The sequence below is a fragment of the Echeneis naucrates genome, chromosome 5, assembly GCF_900963305.1.
Source record: "Echeneis naucrates chromosome 5, fEcheNa1.1, whole genome shotgun sequence".
In the NCBI taxonomy this organism is placed as follows: domain Eukaryota; kingdom Metazoa; phylum Chordata; class Actinopteri; order Carangiformes; family Echeneidae; genus Echeneis; species Echeneis naucrates.
The window spans coordinates 3,351,071-3,371,342 of record NC_042515.1 but is presented as its reverse complement, the minus strand read 5'-3'; the positions used below and the strand labels follow the sequence as shown (position 1 = coordinate 3,371,342).

At 41.2% G+C, this 20,272-nt stretch overlaps 1 protein-coding gene across 2 annotated transcripts in view; it reads right to left on the bottom strand.

Annotated features, from left to right (window-relative positions):
- mtss1 (MTSS I-BAR domain containing 1) overlaps nucleotides 1-20,272 on the bottom strand; it is a 51,535-nt gene that overhangs the window by 22,444 nt on the left and 8,819 nt on the right. For both annotated transcript variants that reach the window (XM_029502405.1, XM_029502406.1), the window contains exons 2-3: nucleotides 14,192-14,253; nucleotides 9,023-9,096 (exon numbers count right to left, since the gene is read on the bottom strand). In XM_029502405.1, the coding sequence (XP_029358265.1) occupies nucleotides 9,023-9,096; nucleotides 14,192-14,253 (136 nt within the window). The remainder of the gene's footprint in view (nucleotides 1-9,022; nucleotides 9,097-14,191; nucleotides 14,254-20,272) is intronic.

Sequence of the window (20,272 nt, the reverse complement as noted above, 5' to 3'; positions counted from 1 at the left end):
ATGAGTGTAATTTTCTGTGTTGAATTTTTTCCCAATATGGTTGTGTTATCTATAAAATTCAATGTCGGATTTTAGTTTCTTTTATGGGATATTATCTCCTATTACAGTGAAGATGTTTTTGTTGAGCGGCATATATTCGTGCCGATTCTGAATTTTAAAAGCTTTATAGGGAAATATCTGAGAAGCTGTAATTAGGCTCCTAAATATACTGAAAGCTCTGCTTAGATTCATACTGTTGTTCAATCAAATAAGCACACAAGAAACAGTGTAAAGTATTAGAGCAGAGGAACATAGTGAAATTGAGAAGCGAGTATTTTTTATTGTCTATCTAAAATTTAAATATATATATACATAAATATAACTGCAATTTATTTATGTGTAGTTTTTATTTCCTCCATGTTCTGTCGTTATAATGTCAGGTCTTTATTTATTTTTAATTCAGCCATGACAGGTTAAGAAACAAGAGTCCAAAATATATTGAAGTGATATTAACCAAATGAATAATTCAAATTTTTTTGGAGGTCAAACTGAAAGTGACCACAGCTCAAATGTTCGTTATACAGCTGCTAGTAAAATCACAGCTGTGTTCAGAAACAGCAATGCTTGCGTTTGTTTGGACTTCTTATTTCAAATAAGTATCAGAGAAATAAACACTAAAACTGTCATCTATAACTGGATCTGTTGGTGCACATATTTCAATTCAATATTCCTCATAATATTGACATCAGCTTCACTAAAGTGACATAAATTCAAAGATATTTCATCAGACACGGACCGGTTCTGACTGAAGCTACAGATATTAATTTAGCAACACACAATTTACAGGCTGCGTGGATGGTGTGCATGCTGCAGCCAGGTGTGGAGGACTGTAGGCGTCTGCTGCGTTTGTGTTCAGACACGTTCAATGGAACTCAGAGCCGAGTGGCGATGACTTCACAGAAAAATGTAACCTGACAAGATCGGACAGACTCGCTGTGGGAGTGAGTTTGTTTGTGATTCTCACATGTCGCCTTGTTCTGGTGACTAATGCCATCAGAACTTGACAAATGACTTGTTGGACTTTATCAGCACTCGGCCAAAGAGTGACATTTGATCATGAAAAGAGCTTTTGTATGCATCACCTCCTGCAAATACACTGAATAATGACAAGCATGTGGACACCTGAACATCTCACCCACCATTGGCATCAAACAAAGCTCTGCATGTATTAAGTTTCTCACCAAAATACAGCACGTTTCCCTGAGGCATAAAAAATCTGTTGACTGCAGTTCCTTTCTCATAAAACTTTTGCTAAACATTTTCCTTTTTTAATTTGGGACCTGATTCATTCCCTCCATGTGTTTTTTCCTGGCACATTACGGCAACCTGTTGAAGGCTGGACTATGTGTCGCCACATACAAAGCAGGGACACAAAGACATTGCTCCTGTTCAGACCTGCATTAACAAACGATCAGCTCTCAGAATGTCGGCTCAAGCTTGGCTTTAAAAAACGTTGTGTGATAACTTGTGATTGAATCTCACTTCTCTGCTTCACATGCCAAAAAAACATGCAGTGTTGGTCTTAACTAATCTGACAGACGAAATCAATACAGTTCTAAGATGATATAGAAACTGATTTTTTAACATATTTTCAGCTTATTGTGAACCTGCGTTCAGACTAATTAGCCTGTGACACAGGACATCAGTTGAGTAGGTGGCCCTTGTGGTCCAGGACTCATTTCCATTCACACTGTTTGAAGAATTGTGTGGATGCAGACGAACCTCAGAATGATGGGGTTAGCGTTGATTTAGATCTGACATATCTATTAGATCTGATTTGGCGCTATACAAATAAATCTGATTTGATTTGATTTGATTTGACATACAGCTCAGGAGCATAAAAACCTGTATTTGCAGCTGTTCAGTTGTGATTGGACCACTTGAGACAGAATTAAAACAGCGGACAAAAAACCCCTCAATCTGCTCCTGTCAGCCTCCACGTTCCTGAGAAAATCCCTCCGCCATATTTGGGAACCTGCCTGTGCAGAGATTTGCTTCCATTCAGCTTCAGAAGCTGTGGTGAAGTGGAGCACTGATGCTGAGGGATAAGGTCTGGTTGGATTCATCCTTCCCCATCCAAAACTTGGACGGGGTTGAGGTTTCTGAGCAGGTCGGTCATGTTCCCAGGAAAAGACCTGGCTTGGTGCACGGAGGCTTTCAACAAACTGCTAAAGGCACAGTACTGTGTAAAAGGATTTCCCTGTAGTGAGACTATGCTGTGTCCACATTTTTCTGGTTACACAGTCTTAAAAACTGGGTTTGTGGTGTTTGGTCAAGCTGAGTGCTCAATACACAGCAGGAACGGTCACAAGAAGCATAAACAGACACTTTCATAGTTAAAGTCTTTCCAAGCTTGAAAATGTTCGTCACATTTAAGTAGATTAATTATTTCTGTGCTTTCCTTTTTGTTGTTGGCTTCATCTTCTCTCTTTTCGGCTGATTATTGAGTATGAAGTGCGGTTTCTTTTATGGAACTGTATAAAACGTGCGAAAGATATGAAATGTGAATGATTCAATAAATTTGTCTGGGTGGAAAAAAATTAGAGGAAAATAGAAAGCTGCTCCAGTTATTTTTGATTTCCCTCCATTTTCCAAAGACACAATGCCAGACAGACAGAAAGAAAACTGTTCACCCTCCTCCTAAACCCAGATTTTCCAGCTTCGCTGTCCTCCTCACCGCTTATAATGTGGCCCTTTCAGAAAAGCCTGCAAGTGTGTGTGTGTGTTTGTGTGCGTTTGTGTTAATTCCTGTCGCTCTCTCTGCTCCCAGGTTGTTCCGAATACTAGTTTCTTGTTTTCTTTTCCTCTGAATCTGCTCCCTGGTGTCAGTCTGAATGAGAACATCTGCAAATAAACTTCAGTTATACACTGATTTTTACAAATGTCCACGTTTGCACCCGCACACAACGCACACACTACAGTGGTTAAAAAACAGCAACACAGCTCCCATGTGTCTCTCCTGGGATTTGAAGATTTGATTGGCTTTTACTAACCATAACATCCCAGACCAAACTCCCGGGTCTATAATGAGCTGTAGATCAGCTGTAGTACCAAGAACGCTGGCTGCCATAAAGCATTAGCATGAAAGGACCTAACATTTTTTCCCTTCTTACCGTTGTGGCATTGAACACGAAACATGGGCCTGAAAGGTTTGCTGTACTCAGAGCTAAATGAGGTATTTGGAGCTGGTGACCGCTAACATTAACGACCACAAACAGAAGTACAGCTGTGAACTGACAGCACGCCACAGAAACATCCGCCAGACAACACAGGAAACAGCAATTCTCTAAGGGCCAAAGGACTCCTGGTCTGTCAGGGACTTCTGGGCTGAACTGTCTACCAACTCCACGTCTGAGTGCATACTGGGAAGTGTCCAGTGTCTCTGTGTTAAAGGTCAAGCAGGAGATAACGCTGTAGTAGTAAAAAAAAATTAAACAAACAAAAATTGCCAATCACTGGCAGGCCCCGTGATGGACTGGCGACCTGTCCAGGGTGACCCCACCCTGGGATAGGCTCCCCCGCAACCCGAAGCAGATAAGCAGTAGAAGAGGAATGAATGAACAATCCATAACACACTGTTTGAATGTACCTTCTGTGATTAGCTGCAGTAAACAATGAATTGAAGTAAAATGTGCACACCTTTTACCACCGCTCATTACTGAACCGTCACTGAAAGCTAGACAGCTAATATTTTTGTTATATTATTGCCATCAAAATATAAGTCAATAAAATAAGTCAAAATATACCTATAGGACTTAAAAAAATAAGCTATTGATAAAAACTATTTAATTACAATCAATTTATTGATGCTAACAGGCTCACATGCATTTAGAGAAGTGTTTCAGCTGTCTGATTATCTTACTGATGTGTGTTTGTGTTACAACAAGTTCTTTCTGTTGTGCAGCCACAAAATAAATAACAGGAACACCTGGACACCAAACACCAATTATTAGTCTGATGGATTTCTAATAATCCACATCAGCCCTGGAGAAGCCATTTCAATTGTCCCCGCAACCCTCTCGCTCCTTCTCTCTTTATTGTGATATTGATCCAGTCAATGTTTAACTGACCAGCTGACCGGTTCTTCAAACTGTCTCCCAACATCTGCAAACAAACACCCATCGAGCTGATGTTGAGAAACCTCCAGTAGAGCCAGTCAGCACCTAGTGCATCATCTTGTGATCTGTGTGCACATGTGTGTGTTTGCATGCACGCTACTGAAAACCGCATGACGGCGAGGCCGTTAACAGATCCCCGGTTGCTGCGGAAACCAGTCATGAGGAATCACCAGAGACAAGAGGAACTTGCTTTAAAAAAAACGTAAAAATAAATAAATAAATAAATCAGCTGACTGGAACAAGATTTGGGCCAAGTTAGAGCTCTCATACTGTTCTTATTATCAGCAGTGTCTGCTGACATCTACACATGTCAGGGTTTGAGTGAAACAAACACATTCAGTTGGTAGATTACAGTCTGTGCTCAGTCTGTTAGTGTCGAGCATTGGACTGACTGTTTACAGCTAATTGTGTAAATGGATCAGAGCATCAGACAGAGCAGAGCTTTCCTCTGTTTCCTGAACTATAACAGAATGAAGTCACATGATTCAATTTGATATAAACTCAATCTAGTGTAACTCAATACAGAACACACATCCAGCACAAAGAGGTGAGCTCCTCCAACGAGAAGCAGGGAGACACAATGATGCCTCATAACTTCTTTTGATGTGATTTTGGAAATCAGCGACTCAATCACTGCAGAGTGGGACAGCCCCCGTGACCCGACCCCTCCTCTTCCCACTAGCTGTGATCAGCAGCTCTACCTCCTGAGCCAAAGCTGCAACGTTTAGTGAATGAGTCATCACAACAGGCTGAGGTCAGCGAAACAACAACCAGATCAGATAAACAGGACGGTGTGTGTATTTTTTCCCATGTGGAACTTGTGCACACTAGATTTTCACATTCTGTCTCATTCGTCCTGCCCAGGTGTGCGAAGGCATTTATTTTTTACTTTAGCCACTTTACATTTTTACACATCACAGAGTATCATCAGGGAGCCATCTGATTGGTCGCAGATTCATCCTGTAGCCTGTATTGGTTTGATTATGGGATTGTCCAGGTGAGTTTGTTTGCTGAATCTGCTAGTGTAGCTTGTCCTCCACCTCCTGCACCCTCTGTACTTTCGTGCCCCCCAACCGAACCAGGGTCTGTACCCCATCCCTACTTTTCTCTCCACCTCTTCTATTTCTCCCCCCTGCCTGAACAAGGGTCTGTATCCCCACCCCGCTTTCACTGGTGCAGTTGGTGAGAGCTCAGAGGAGTTGACAGTAGTTGACATTAGGGATCACTGTCTAGCCTCCTGGAGGTGTTGTGGGCCTAACTAGACGAAACACCAGTGAAAGGAGGTTCCCACCTCATGACCCCAAAGACATGTTAGCTATCACTGCTCACTGGCCTAGTTAGATATTATCTGTGGGACACATAGGAGGGCAAAGGTTTGTTGTTCGGGAGTTAGAAACTGAGTCTGGTCCATTTTTTGTTGCACAAGTTTCTTGTGTTTACTCTAAAAAATGTAGTAGGACGACCAGTCCAAACACCAACCAGAGTCATAAAGAACTTCCTACAGAGATGAGGAGTCCTGCAGCAGATGGTATTCATCACTGTGTATTAATGGCCACCTGGAAGGCTTGGTCCTAATGTAGTGACTCTGCTAGCTGTCACCCCCCTGTCCTGCAGCCTGTTTTTCCCTTCACTGCCAAAAGCTTTTGCACAGTGCTGCAGATCTAAACTGCACTGTGTCAGCTGTATGTTGCTAGCTTTTGCACCGAAGCTCAGATGCTGTACTGTGCAATCAGAAGAAGCGTTCGCAGACATCGATCAGGACCTTTTCCTTCACGGTTTCACTCTCTGGGATTACTTTAGCTGGCTTGGCGCTCCGGTTGGGTTCAAAGTACCGATCTTATGAACAGTGACACAACACATGGCCCCGGTCAGGTCAGTGATTCAAACACACTGAATCTGTACTGTTAGAGTCAGCTGATGATTGAAGTCCGTGTTGACAGCGGAGCTTCACTCACGTCCAGATAATTCTGCCTGTGTGCTTTTGAGCAAGGTGTCCAGCTGCCAGCTGTCCTCCTGTCCGTCTATCTAAACAAACAACACACGGCCATGTCCAGAAAGATGAGAACATGAGCATTACCATGGCGACAACCGCAGAATCTGAACACAAACCCACCATACCGGTTCTGACACACACACAAACACGACACGCACACACGGACGCACATACACAACTCTCTGGGTGTTATGAGGGGATGAAAGGAAGTAAACAAATGTTTTCATGTGCTGACAAGACAGCGTTTGTGTGTGTGTGTGTGTGTGTGTGTGTGTGTGTGTGTGTGTGTGTGTGTGTGTGAGAAAAAGCTGTAACAAGTGGCCATCCTTCAAGTCAGCTGTTCTTCTTCTTTCTCTCTCACACACACAAAGCAGCTGGCAGACTTAAGAATCCGGAGAGAGAGAATAGAGGAGGAAGAGGAGGAGGAGGAGACAGCTGTCAAAATACACACACAGACACACACAGACACACACAGAACAGAGGAATGTGCTGGGTCAACACGCCGTCTGTAGAGGCCGTACTAGCTTTACACTGAGCTAACTGCTAACAGATGACAACAGTCCTGTGTTCACTGCAGGACCCGGCGAGGCTAAATCAGGCCAGGACCAAACTGGGCCCTTTGTATTTTTTCAGTGAATGCAGTTTGTAATGGCAGGAATGTAGAAATATTCTTTACTGATCTGGCTGTTATGGATGTTTATCGATTCTGAAATTGATTAAAAGACAGCTAATTTTAAGGATACAGGACAAAGGAGAAAAGCATGTTAGCAGTTCCCGCACTTCTTGACTGACTGATTCTGCAGGCTTATCTGCCCAAAGCAACTTAAATTCCTCCCTCTTACAAAATTTAACAACAGATCACATCAGCCAGCTTTCAAAAAACCAAAATCTGAGCTCAAAAACTTGAATCTACTTCTAAATATAGAAGGTCCACATTAAATCAGTACTCTTAACTCATCTTACAGCATAGACTGCAGAAAAACTATCCTTTTCATCTCTATCTATTCAAGCCGATCAGTCACATCCACATGGGACAAGGAGGGGGCCTTTCCTGAGGACATGACAGGGAAGGACACAGTGGCTGCCTCCGGCCTTGGAGCTGTGATGGCAATTTACTGAGCAACACAAACCAAACGTAGAGGCAGAGATAAACACGTGTTGCATGCTCTGACTGCTGGGTGTCTTGTGATGTGAGATGATACCTTCTGATGCAGTGGCAGGGAAACATCTGCAGATGCAGAGCGTTTATGCTTCAGGTGATGTCATGAGCTGCAGAATGTGACCTGGACCTGCCTGAAGCTGCTCATTTCACTTTAAACTCGAAATATAAATGCAATCTTTCCAGCAGCTGAAAGCTAAAGGTTCATATTTATTCATTCTTAACATTTCAACGTATGTGTGCACGCTGAATGTACAAATGTGAGCTGGAAACATGACAGAGCAGGTCTGCTGACGCTCCTGTGGAGAGGGAGTGGCCACGACTTACCTCCCACACACACACACCCACGTTTTACTGGATTTTCTTTAAATACCAACTAACTTCTGGGTTACATAATCATACCAGCAGCTGACTGTCTTAACAAAATCCTCAACACACAAGCAATGTGGCTTGAAATACACTGCTAGTCCCTGTCTACATCCTCTGTGTCATTAAGCAGTCTGCATCAGCCGGTCTAGTAATGGATACTTTCCTCACAGTTGACTGCATGTTTTGTTAAAGTTTGAAGTTACAGCACAATAAAAATGTTTTACATCTGTTTCATGTCTTGGGTTAGGCAAAAGGAGACAAGTTAAAAATGATTAATATTTAAGGGTCTGGAGTTAGAACCAAGTGAGCTTTCCAGATCTTTTTGAGAGTCCAGGCTACATTAGAACAAAGGCAAAGTCTACACTTTACTTTTTTTTTTAGCCCATCAGGAGTACAACACCAAACCTGGAGAGCACATTTCATCTGTGTGGTCTGTGTAGTAAATGTTCAAGTGTCACATATGACTACAGTGTTCATCATGGCCATTAGATTCACATCGACACTTCACAAGAAGAGATCAGATCTAATTCTTAATGCAAAAGTCCTTCAGCTTTAAAGGTCCCTTTAAGTATACATGTCTATGTCTTTTAGCTATAAAAATCAGGTCTAGGTTCTACATTGACACTGTGAAAGAGCTCAGGTCACAGATAAACACAGAAATGCAGGAGAAAAGAGGCTTTTAGCCACAAATATATCTTCTTATAGAAATAAACACTTTAAATTAAACACTGAGGAAACGCGTGAAATATAATGTGTGCAACCAAATCCAGGGTAAAACAAGGCAGCTGCTCATGAGGCATCACTACACTACGTTATTTCAGAGACAGTAAACAATAAAAAAATAAATAAAATAAAATAGGAGAATAATGACCCACAAACAGCTGAAGTAATTGAGAAAGAAGAAAATCCAAAAAACTAACAAACAAAAAAAATGTGCTGAAAATTTTCTCAACAAATTTTATCTGCCATTTCATTCTACAACAGCACATTCACAGCCCTCAAGGGGTGATACATTTTCTCTGCCTCTGTCAGGTCCAGAGAGACTTCATGTCGCTAATTAGTTCCTTTATGATCTCACTATAATGAACAGTGAGAGATAGTGAAAGATCACACTGAAGGAAGGAAGGAAGGAACAGAGGGAAATCAGTCCTCCTGGGTCACTTGCATGATGTCACACAGAGATGTGCATGTGTACACACACACACACACACACACACACACACACACACACACACACACACACAGAATGATTTCCACCCTGATTTGTCTGGCAAAGAGCACAGAACACAACGAGCCTGTGTGTGTCTGTCTTCCATTGTGTGTTTTATGTGTATTTCTGTTCACCTCTGGTCCCAGTCGCCATGTCTGCCACCTTCTGAAAAGCATCCAGGAAGGCTCCTGTGACCACGATGGTCGTCCTGAATCAAAGACAAACACAACACACTTGTTATTTCATCAAATATACAATATGTACTATGGGTGAAATCTTAAGACAGTCACGCTTGGTTCTGGTTGTTCTAGTTGTGTTCATCAGTGGTCTCCAGGCAGGCTGAAACTAGGCCACGGGGAAGTAACATGATTCAGGGGTAAGGTTAAAAGAGAATTATATAACTATATAGACGATTGCAGGCTTTCTAACATCATCCTCCAGATTTTGTGGAAATGAGCTGTGTAGAGAAACTCCACTCTGTAGAATCAGGGCTTGGTGTCTCGGGCAGTGCAATGCACAAGTGCTGCAATTTGAATGTGTCATTCAAACATCCCATCAGCCCCTTCACACCCAGAATCTCGACATGTAGAATTGATAAGAATACAACAGAAATGTTCTTGCATGTCAAGACAAGTAGCAGGGATGTTTTTGTCAGAGACGGACAGAAAGAGACAGTTTCTTCTTGTAATAAAATGCTGTTTCTTGCAAATCCCACACACAAAAAAGATAATTTCTTTCATGCTACTGCCGTTCCCAGTAGAATTAATGTTAAACCAGTCTGTATTCTAACAACAGGACTGAAAGAAGCAAAAAAATGATTAAAAATGCATTTTAGCTCCATGAACAATAAAGAGGGAACTGGAAAGATAACAACAACCACAATGAAAACAGTATCAGGCTACATGTAATGATGCTCACAGGAACCAGCCACATCCGTTATGATAATGATAAACTGAAATCACATTAACCAAATAAGAGCAGACAGCATTATTCTTTCTGGGGGGATTGTGTTCATGTTTATGTGCTACTAGCTGGCCAGCATGAACCAAAAGAAAACTAAAATACAAAAATACAGCAGCATCACAAACAAATCTCTGCTTGGTTTTCAAAAAGAAAAATAAAGGACTTTTATTTTGGAAGCTGGATTGTTGGAGCCACATGAGAGGCCAGTCGCCCTCAAAGGCCAGCGTTAAGACTGCAACTGGAGAACTCCTGACACACACCCCATCATCACCATCATCATCATCATCATCATCATCAATGGATCTATTGTCTGCATGTGTGTGTTGTATTACCAGTCAGCTCTATGTTTCCATAGCTACACACACACACACACACACACACACATGCTCATTACTAAGACTAAACTAAGAAGATCAGATGACATCGCTGTCAATAGTTTCTGTGTATACGTGCGTGCGTGCGTGCGTGTGTGTGTGTGTCTGCCTGTCCACCCAACCTCAGTGCAAATTCTTAAAATACATACAAAGACGCACGCACGCACACATGCATCATCCTCTAAAGGGTCAAATTTAACATTGTGTGTTGTGAAGAATATCAGTGTTTGAGCGACGAAACAACAATAATGACAAAGAACAAAACAACAAAACAAAAAACCCACTAATGATGATGACTAATGTTAATTATGGCAGAAGAACCAAAGTTGAAACACACAGCAGTTGTTTCATGTGTGCACAGACATGTTTGATTCTGTTTCCCATCATCCACCTCTGAGAGAACTAAAAACACCCAGCGGACTTAGACAACAGCCTTAAAAACTGTGCAGGTGTACTGAAGAGGAGTGACGCAGCTAATCCATCTGTTCATTCATAAATATCTGTTCTATTTCAAAAGCACCCTAACTTTATTTTTACTTTCTAAATTTTCGGCACAGTACTGTAAGCTTACATGTTAGGCCAGTCTTTATCCAAACGAGTCAGGTTGTTAAGATGTGGTTAATGTGGAGGTTTTCAAACTGCAGAGCTACGTGGTGTCAAAAGTAATCCACGTCATAGCCTATGGAAATTAAAGCATTATGACTTGAACTGTCTGGTTTACAGTGTTGTTGGACTAAGTAGCTAAGTTGCTAAACTTGTCCAGTTATCAGCAGCCTGTTAACTATTAAACCCTGAAAATGGGGGAAAAAAATCTTTGGCCAAAGACTGAGGATCAATTAATCGGTCAATTAAAACAGAATGAATCAAAACCTCTGTCACATCGGACGCTACAGGAAGTGTGAAGTTTTGCTGTAACGTCGTCACCATGACTGAGACTGAACACATCCGAGCATTGACTGCTTGTGCGATGGTTACGTGAAATGCGACATGAAGGGCTCCACTTTTTATGTTACAGTTTCTGAAGAATAAACTCTGAAATATATGGCGGTGAACAGGCTTTTGCTGCTTTTCTTCTCTCAGATTTGTCACTGATTATTTTGGACAGTTAGACACACAGAGTTAAAGGCTGTACTGTCCTATCAGCAGAGAGCCATCAAAAGTTTTTGCTTTGGGATTTCTTTTGCTGCCTCGGGGCTCTGGTTGTGTTCAAACGCTGATGTTACTAACACTGACAGAGCACACGGATGTCGTCAGTATCAATGAAGCATACACACCGATACACTACAGCTAATGCGTTTTGATGCAGTTTTTCAAAGCATCCTCCACTTTACTTGCAGTGCCTAAAACTCTTGCTCAGGATGATTTCATGCCATGACAACAATAACAGTAGTCACACTGCACTGCATCTTTCCAGCCTGTTACGTCCTTATAACATATCTGCTGTATGTAGATGTGGTCCAGTCTAAAGCCTTCAGACTTGTTAAATTATATGAACCATGTGTAGACTTGTTCTGGTCTGACTCACAGCAGCCCTTTGACAAGAAAATCTAATCAGATGTTTCCTGAAGCAAATCTGTTAGACTGACTTCAATAATCTGTTGTCTATTAAATTAAAGATTTATCTATGAAAAAGCACACCCAATTATCCCAGCTATGTTCTTTAAATTTTCCAGATAAACAGACAACCCCTTAACGGATGAACGTTTGTTTTGGTGATTCAGATTTGAAAGGACATTTGATTTTTATGGCCTCTCGAACGACGAGCACAACAGTGGAGTTTGGATTAGAGCTGTACAGCAGATCTTTTAAGTAGCATTAAAAATAAGAGCGGTTTGAACGTGGATGTCCTGTTTGTGCCTGCATCTGTGTGAGTGCGTGTGTGGAGCTGGCTGACTGGCGGGGATAATGGACTGTGACCGGCTGCAGCAGGCAGAGCGATGCTTATCAAAGTAAACTGGCCTACTGGGAAAGACAGCCATTATACTGTTATTACACAGAGACAGCTACTGGGTCACTGTGAACGAGCGTGAGATGGAGTGTCAGAGTCTCAACGTGCTCATGTAAAGCCCAGTATATAACAGAAGAAGGAGGTTTCGTAGGGAAACTCTTATTCAAGAATCAACCACAGTTGACTGCAATAATGAAAACACTGCGGTGAAGTTGTCGATAACTTGTCCGTGTTTTGACACAAAGGACAAACTTCTTCAGCAAGGGCCAAATTTTGTTGCTTATTCTCTGAATCAGTTGAACTCCAATTTAAGTTAAATTAACAATCTTCCTTGGATTTGTGTTGTCAATGCTGGATTGATGTTTGTTGGAAGTCAGTCAATACACCTTATGAATCAGTATCTGGTTTTTGGCCAGTCGATTCATTTTTTATGAGCTCTCTTCCTGACGTATGCTGTGGTGTTTAAAAATGTATGTAAATTTCAGCGGGCTCATTCAAACTGGGGCTATTTCATTTCATCAAATGATAAAAGATTTCAAGATTTTATGAATTTATATCAGATTATTCTAATTAGGATTGTTTTTAATTAGAGAATATTTTGCTCCTCAAAAATCAGGCAAAATCATATTCAAATAGATCAACCATCAAGTCAAAACACTTTCCCTGTTTTCCACAGAGTTGCAAAGCCAACTTGGCTATTAGCATAAAAAATATGCTTGCATGGATCTGGTGAAAGGCGTTGAGGCTTTAAATAAAAGACCCTTCATCCTTTCATTCAGTACGAGCCATATATTTAATGAACATGCAACACAATGTCCTGGGAGAAACCCTGAAATAATCAGAGAAAACATCTTACACTTGTGAGCCAGACTCTGGTAAGGCCACAGTGAACAACAGTTAGACTGGGTCACCTGAGAGCGGTCACCTGCCACAGAAGACAGACGCTCTGCAGTGTGACTTTGCTTCAATATTAAGACCAGAAACAGCCCTCTGATGACTCAATGCCAGAAGCTGTGTTGGTGGTATGATGCAGATATTTTATGTCTGGAGATAGAAGAAGAAGCAAGTCACACGCCCTAATCATGAAGTAGGAATGTGCATGTGCACTTATCTGATTAACAACCAAAGCATTTTGCAAGATGGGATTTGATTAAATTCTAAATAATACTTTTTTTTTTGCAGGACAACTCCATGTTTTTGTTTTTTTTTTTCAAGTTATTAGTCCATATTTGAAATTACACGACTTTTACATCAAATGCACTTGTGTTATTGACCAGAGACGAGTATCTCCTAAGAACAGATTTAGTGTTCTTGCCTCCTGACGCCACCGGCCTTCTGGTGAGAGTTCAAGTAAACTGAACTTTAACCCCAAATACAGCAACGTTCAAAACATTTATCTGGTGGGAGCCTGTCATCGACAGGAGGCAGATGCTGGAGCGGCAGCAAACTCGCAGAGAAGAGAAGGGGAAAGGGAAACACTGCAAAGGGAGGTCTCTCTCATACTACAACAACTTGGAAGAATTATGAGCAAGTGAAGTCTGTCTGATTTCGTCTCGTTTAAATTATCTGATTACGTAAGATGTAGCATCCATATCACTGGTCAGTGTTAGAGGTAAGAAACATCCCGAATACATTATCGTGGGAGTTTGGTCTGCAGAGGCAGCATCACTAATGAAACCAGCAAAATTAAAAAGATCGTTATAAAAACACATAAAAAAAATAAAATAAATGCACATGATTAAAGAGTTGGATTAACTGTTTAAACGCAGGCAGTTTTAGCTTCCTAAATTTTACAGTTTGTGCAGATTTGATTGGATCCAGCAGTGAGCAGCCTGTTCAGATTTAATTCTGGCTAACACTAACTGACCTGCTAGGCTCACATACTTCAAACATTTCACAACTATATTTAGGTCATGCTGTGCCTTGAGTTTGATTGGACAGCTTCAGTTTAAAAAGGTTGTGTGACCAGTGGGCTAAATGATTGGTATAAATAAAATGTGGATGCACGTCTTTCTTACCTGAGCTGTGATTGTAGCTTGGCTCCTTTGGTTAAAAAGTCCTCCCATGTTGGATAACTGGCCTGCAGGGAACACAAAGAAAACCAGCGATTAAACCTCCAAGTCCGACCACAAGAGGATTCACAGACTTTAAGGGTAACTTTAACCGTGAGGCTTTAACAATATGCATTTCATAGCAGTAATCCCAAAGAGCTTATAAACTTTAATGAATATAATGATATAACTATCATTAAAGTATTAGTGTCAAACCTGTTTGGCATTTCATTGCACAGGATTTAAGTGCACACACCACAGATAAACACTGGCATGGAAACGCACATTAAAATGATTAGAGATATATTTCATTAACTCGTTTACTTTAACATTCCATCTTAATGCTTATTGCTTTTTTCAAACTACTTCTAGACATGGTATAAATTCTGTGCATAGTCCATACGTATGAATGATTGAATGAATGAATCAGAGATTGGATCCAAATAAAAGCACAGCAGTATTAAGAGCAAAAAAATAAAGATAGAAAGAAAGAAAGCTTTAGGATGCTGAAATTATACAGAAGAAAGAAGTGAGCAGAAACACTGTCTCTGATTATGATTCTACCATTTCTAACCATTTCTTCTTTATCTTCCTTGAACATAACATTGATTTTACAATAATCCCAGATTTTCTCTGAACAGTAGCAGCAGCTGTGGATAGCGTAAAACCAGTCGACAGCTGACTGCCTCGTGTTATTTTTGGCTTTGCCTGAACACGCATGAACACAGAAGCTGCAGACTCATCCATCAAGATGCAGCTTCTTCAGTTTTAACAACACTAATGGATGAAGTCCTGTTCACCGCATCTTTTGCAACTGTGTGTTTAACAAAACTGGAGGACACACCACATGATTAGCTTGCACAACAAAGTGAAAAAAGCAATGTTTGGGGTAGGGGGAGGATCATCATCGTGCTAAATGAAGAAAGACAATGGGAAAAAAGCGGCTCACTGCAATTTTCTCGAGCCTAAGGTGGTGACCTTTATTGGTGGGATTGAGCTGGGGTGGTTGTTAAGCTCTAGAAAAGCCTCCTACTTTGTTGTGCAATACTTAACGCCTTCTAATTAGTTTGTCGCCATTTAGTTTTGTTGTAAACTAAAATAAACCATACTTGGGTGATAAGGCGGAGCTGAGGAGGAGTGAGGATCTGACCTACTTTGTTGTTCAGCTGAAAAAATGAACAGGGTTGCATTTCAGAAGACTTGAAACTAGAAACTGACACAAAGCTTCGAGTCTTTATGATTCAAAAACTGGAACCAAGAGACAATCTGAAGTTTATCTTAAAGATCAACATAAATACTTCATTGATGAACCAAGTGTTTGCTGGGCGATTTTGTCACTTAGATAATCAATTGATTGACTAATCCTTTAACTATAAATCTCCTCACATCCACAATAGGGAGCGGATGTAAACACACACAGACTACCTTTTCATTTTTCTTTAATTTGTGCAGCATCTTAATGTAGACAAACTGAAAGAATTTCTAAAGTAGCTGCTATCATTAGAAAAGTACATTCTTCTTCTACGATCCTTGAAGACGTAGACTGTGCTCTTGTGTCTGCTCTCTGTAACAGCAGCTGATTGATTATGTAATCTAAGGCTGCTTCGTGCTGCAGGCTGTGACCTTCAGTTACATCTGTGACCAGCAGCTGCTGGTGGTGTTCTGCTCTGCTTGTTGAATTAAAAACTCAGGAAAGCCCTGTTGGAGCAGACGATTGAATCCCACTTTCTCCCGCTTCGTTTCCCTGAACCTGGTCAACCTGTGGGTCCTCTGTCTCTGCTGGTCCACCAGGGAGAGGGAGGATAATACCGATTTAACCCCCAACACAGCAGCATTAGCCTCTTAGCTCCATACAGCTAAAGCTGTTAGCTGGCCGCTGCCTCACAGCCAGCCAGGCATGCGCACGGCGTGGGAGCTGACAGGTTTACTAGCTGCAGGGATTTAGCACTGTGTGATGAAATACTGCAGGTGACTGTGCGAATGCCTCAGTGAAAACCTAACAGTGAGCCTGCAATAAATAGAAAAGGGTAGACGTGAATAGGAAAATACTTCACTATATAAAATTTTTGAGCAATCTTTATTTTGTCTCTGACAGTGCAGTACATAACAAAAGGTAATTATTTACTTAACTGATAAATGTTTAAAAAAATTGCCCAACTGCCTCAGATGACAACCGACAGTCCATCTGCTAAAGATTTTTTAATCTATCGTCACAAAAGACAAAAGGAAAAGCTGAAAAGATGAAACCTGCTGGAAAATGACTAAAACAATTCATTGATTATTCTGTTTTATGACCAAGCAATGAATCTTTGGCTATGAACTACAAGGTGATGTTTTTTCCTGTTGGAAGTGAACGTCACTAAGTTCAGACAGTCACGGTATAAACCAACATCGTACAACACAAAGTGTCTCTGCTGCTTGTGTTTCAGTCAGCGCCATTCTCGTAGAGCTTCTCGCCTGAATCTCAAATTCTGCCAGGATTTGTTTTGACTGCCAGGAATGTCACAGTCCGTCGCAGACAAAATATCCCAGCTGAAAACGCCACAGACGGACTAGAGTATCGGGGTCTGCTGCAGCCTGATATTGAGACCTTTTTAAAGTAGCTAAATTCGGGTCCAAGGCCCCCGAGGGTCAGTGACGGTGAGGGGAGGGTCCCACAGACAGACAGCTGCAGACTAAACAGCTGTTGACTATCATCTGGCTGGACAGCTGCTTTTACATCTCCGACTACATCCAGTCGGAGTGAAAACAAGTGTGAACAAATCATATTGGAGTTTGATTTTGGTTATGTCAAAAGTGTGTGTCAGAGCAGGGCTACTTTTGCATCTCAGATTACAAAATAGTGATTGTTCTTCCTGCTGTTTGATCAATCAGCATATTAGTTCATTCTGGATGTTCAATTTCTATGTAAATCACTCTCAACAAATAACAGCAGCACAAAAATGCCAAAGTTATATTTGAGTTAAGACAGAAATATGTTTTCCCTTAAATTTTTTGTAGAATGCAGTGAAAGGCTAACTGTTTTCTCAAACAAATCAAATTATCTAACAAGGCTGTGACTGAAAAGATGGTTCTTTATCTTTGTGCTGAAAAGGTTTGTCAATTAATCCAAAGTTATTTTATCAAGAAACCACAGCCAAAGAATAATTTAGGACATTTGTTGAGGTAAAACAATACTTTCGGTTTACCAATCAACTAGACTCTCACATTTTAAAAGTTGACTTTATCAGTGTCGGGACTTAAACATGAAATAACGGCGACACCAGCTCTTTGAACAACTGAATGGAAATGGCTTTCATGCTCCACAGGCACTGACACAGGAAACCCTATTGGCTCCACGTACAGAAGGTGTACACACCACTGTTATCTTATCTGCTGAGTCAACCAGACACTCGACCAGGTATACTGTTACCCCAGTCTGTGTGTGTGCAGTCACCTGCCGGCGGCGTCTAATCCTGCCATGATAATCCTCCCTTGCTCCACTGACCGACTAAAGGACGGAGCAGGAGAAGGAACGGCTGTGATAAGAGAGTACGGATATTTTTCTGTCGGCTCAGCGACTCTGCAAAGACTAAGTCAGTCGGTCGGTTGGTGGGTCAGGTGGTCAGTAAGTCAGTCGGTTGGTCGGTCAGTCAGTCACAAAGCACCGTAGCTGGATGTTAAATATCAGAACAGGGTTGTAACTAACAATAATTGTTACTCTTAATTCGCTGGCTTCATTGGCAGTTATTTTAATGATTACCTGAAAATGTGTTTGCAGGTTCACCTATTTTACAACTTTCACTTCCTCGAGAGGACTTCACTCAAAAGTCCAACTGGGCAGTGTGTGTGTGTGTGTGTGTGTGTGTGTGTGTGTGTGTGTGTGTGTGTGTGTGTGTGTGTCTGTCTGTGTAACCTACATTACCTGAGCTGCCCCTCTCTGCAGAAACACTGTCTAATCCTCCTCCCACATAACTCACCTGCCACTTTCGCTGCAGCAGCCAAACAGGTGATCAGAATACACAAATGCTGCTCTGTTTAAGTGCTCACTTACTCCCCAGAAACAAAACTACAAAACTAAATCTCTGTCCCTGTTGTGTCGAATGCAGCAGTGACAGCGGACTGACATACACAGAGCTGACTGCAGAGCTCAAAACGGAGAAAATACAACAATTTTCTCACAACTAAACGGCTGCAGGATATGAGCTGTCCTGGTTTTCACCCCCCCCCCCCCCCCCCCCCCCCCCCATACATCTCAGTGTCACAGTGCCAAGAGTGTTATGGGGCAAATTCCTCTCAAACCAGTTTAGAGCGAAACCAAACGGTTACACAAGACGTAATTATTCGTAAAGATTAGATTTACCTCCTTCAATCAAATAGGAAAGTAAAAGAAAAAAATATATTTATTAGTTATTTACTAAATGTGTGTAAACCTGTCACTCTTCATTTCAGTTTACTGAGACTCTTCTGCGTTTGCTTGTTTCCAGTCACATTTTTCTAATGTAATTTGTGTGTCTCAGCACCTCCCCTCACTTACATACACGCACACTTAACATAGCAGAGAGACAGGTTGACAACTCGTTATGTTAAGTGCAATAAAAGCTTTTCAACAAGTGAAATCCCTTTGAAACCCAAAGATGGACAGACTTTGACAGTCACGCTGAAATGTCAGCATTTTTTTTTTCTGTTAATTTATCTAAAAAACAACGATGGAGGGAAAGCTGGTCCTGACAGCACTGACAACTTCCTGTTGTTGCAGCTACAAAGATAAGCTCAATGGTAATGAAGGAACATGTCAGCTGGAACGGCATGTGTTTTTAATGGTCTTCGATAACAATGGGGGTCACAATGAAGAAGATGATATGAATGGCGTTACGTTTAGACAAACCTGTTAGTAGGATCGAGTCGTTGTTGTTTATTGTTTTGCTTTGTTTTCTTATATAAATGGGAACTGCTGATAATAAGAAACAAACAGAATGTCATCAGACTGCTCCTGTACTTTAAAGTGCTGTTTTGGTGAGATATAGATGTTTACTCCCTCACAAAGCATAATTAAAGTTTAGAGGTTTGTGTTGTTCTGATTCAGTTGCCCAAAATACATATTATAAAAAAGTGCTGGACTTTTTATCTGGTCCCTGACAATTATGTTTCAGACAATCAGTCGCCATGTTAAAGTAACAGAGAGTGAGAGAGTTTGAGACTGTTCAAACAGCAGGTTGATGGGTTTGCTTAATGTCGTGTTTGAGCAGCACTGGTTGACTCAAAGAAAGAAAAGGAGAGACTGAGGGGAAAGTAGACAGGCAGGGTGTGTCAACATCAGGTTAATGGTTTGTTAAGGGAAGACCAGGTTCAGCACAGTCCACTCTTTGCTCCTTTATCTGTGAAATAATGAGGTTTTTATGAAGTGAGGCGAACAACTGACGAGAGCATTGACTTTATATTCTGTTTGTCATTCTTACATAACTCCCAATGTTTTCTTTTCTCCAAAATGCCAACAGCAGGCCTATCACTCCTTTCAGCTTTGTTGCCGTTCACTGCATTTTCATTCATCTGCATTTCAAATAGCTAAACTGTTTGTAACGCTCAATACATCCGAGAGTCGCTTCGTAGCCCTCCGACTGAGACAACAGCAGGCTGATGGGGAAAAAAAATAAGATCAATAACAGCCCCAAGTCTCCTCCTGCCGTTCCTTTTCCTTCGACAGGTTGGCATCACACTGTCTGACATTAGGAAACCACCAGAAAACCAAACAAGTACAAAGACATTCTCCTGAGGACTTGCTTCAGATGGTTACCCGCAAACTAGATACAATAAATCTCACTAATCTTTTCAAACGTTACTTGGATTGCTTTTGAAACTAACTCTATTCTCTGTATAGCAGACTGTTTGAGCACAGAAAGGCTGCTCAAACAGTCTGCTTTTCATGAGTTCAGTGGCCAAACTGGTTCCTTCATCTTAGAATCACCACACAATAAAATAAGACCAAGCTGCTGATCTGCTTTCTCAACAAATAATGTGCTTATTACCATATAAAAGTATATACAAGCTGACGTTTGCTCTGGAACCAAA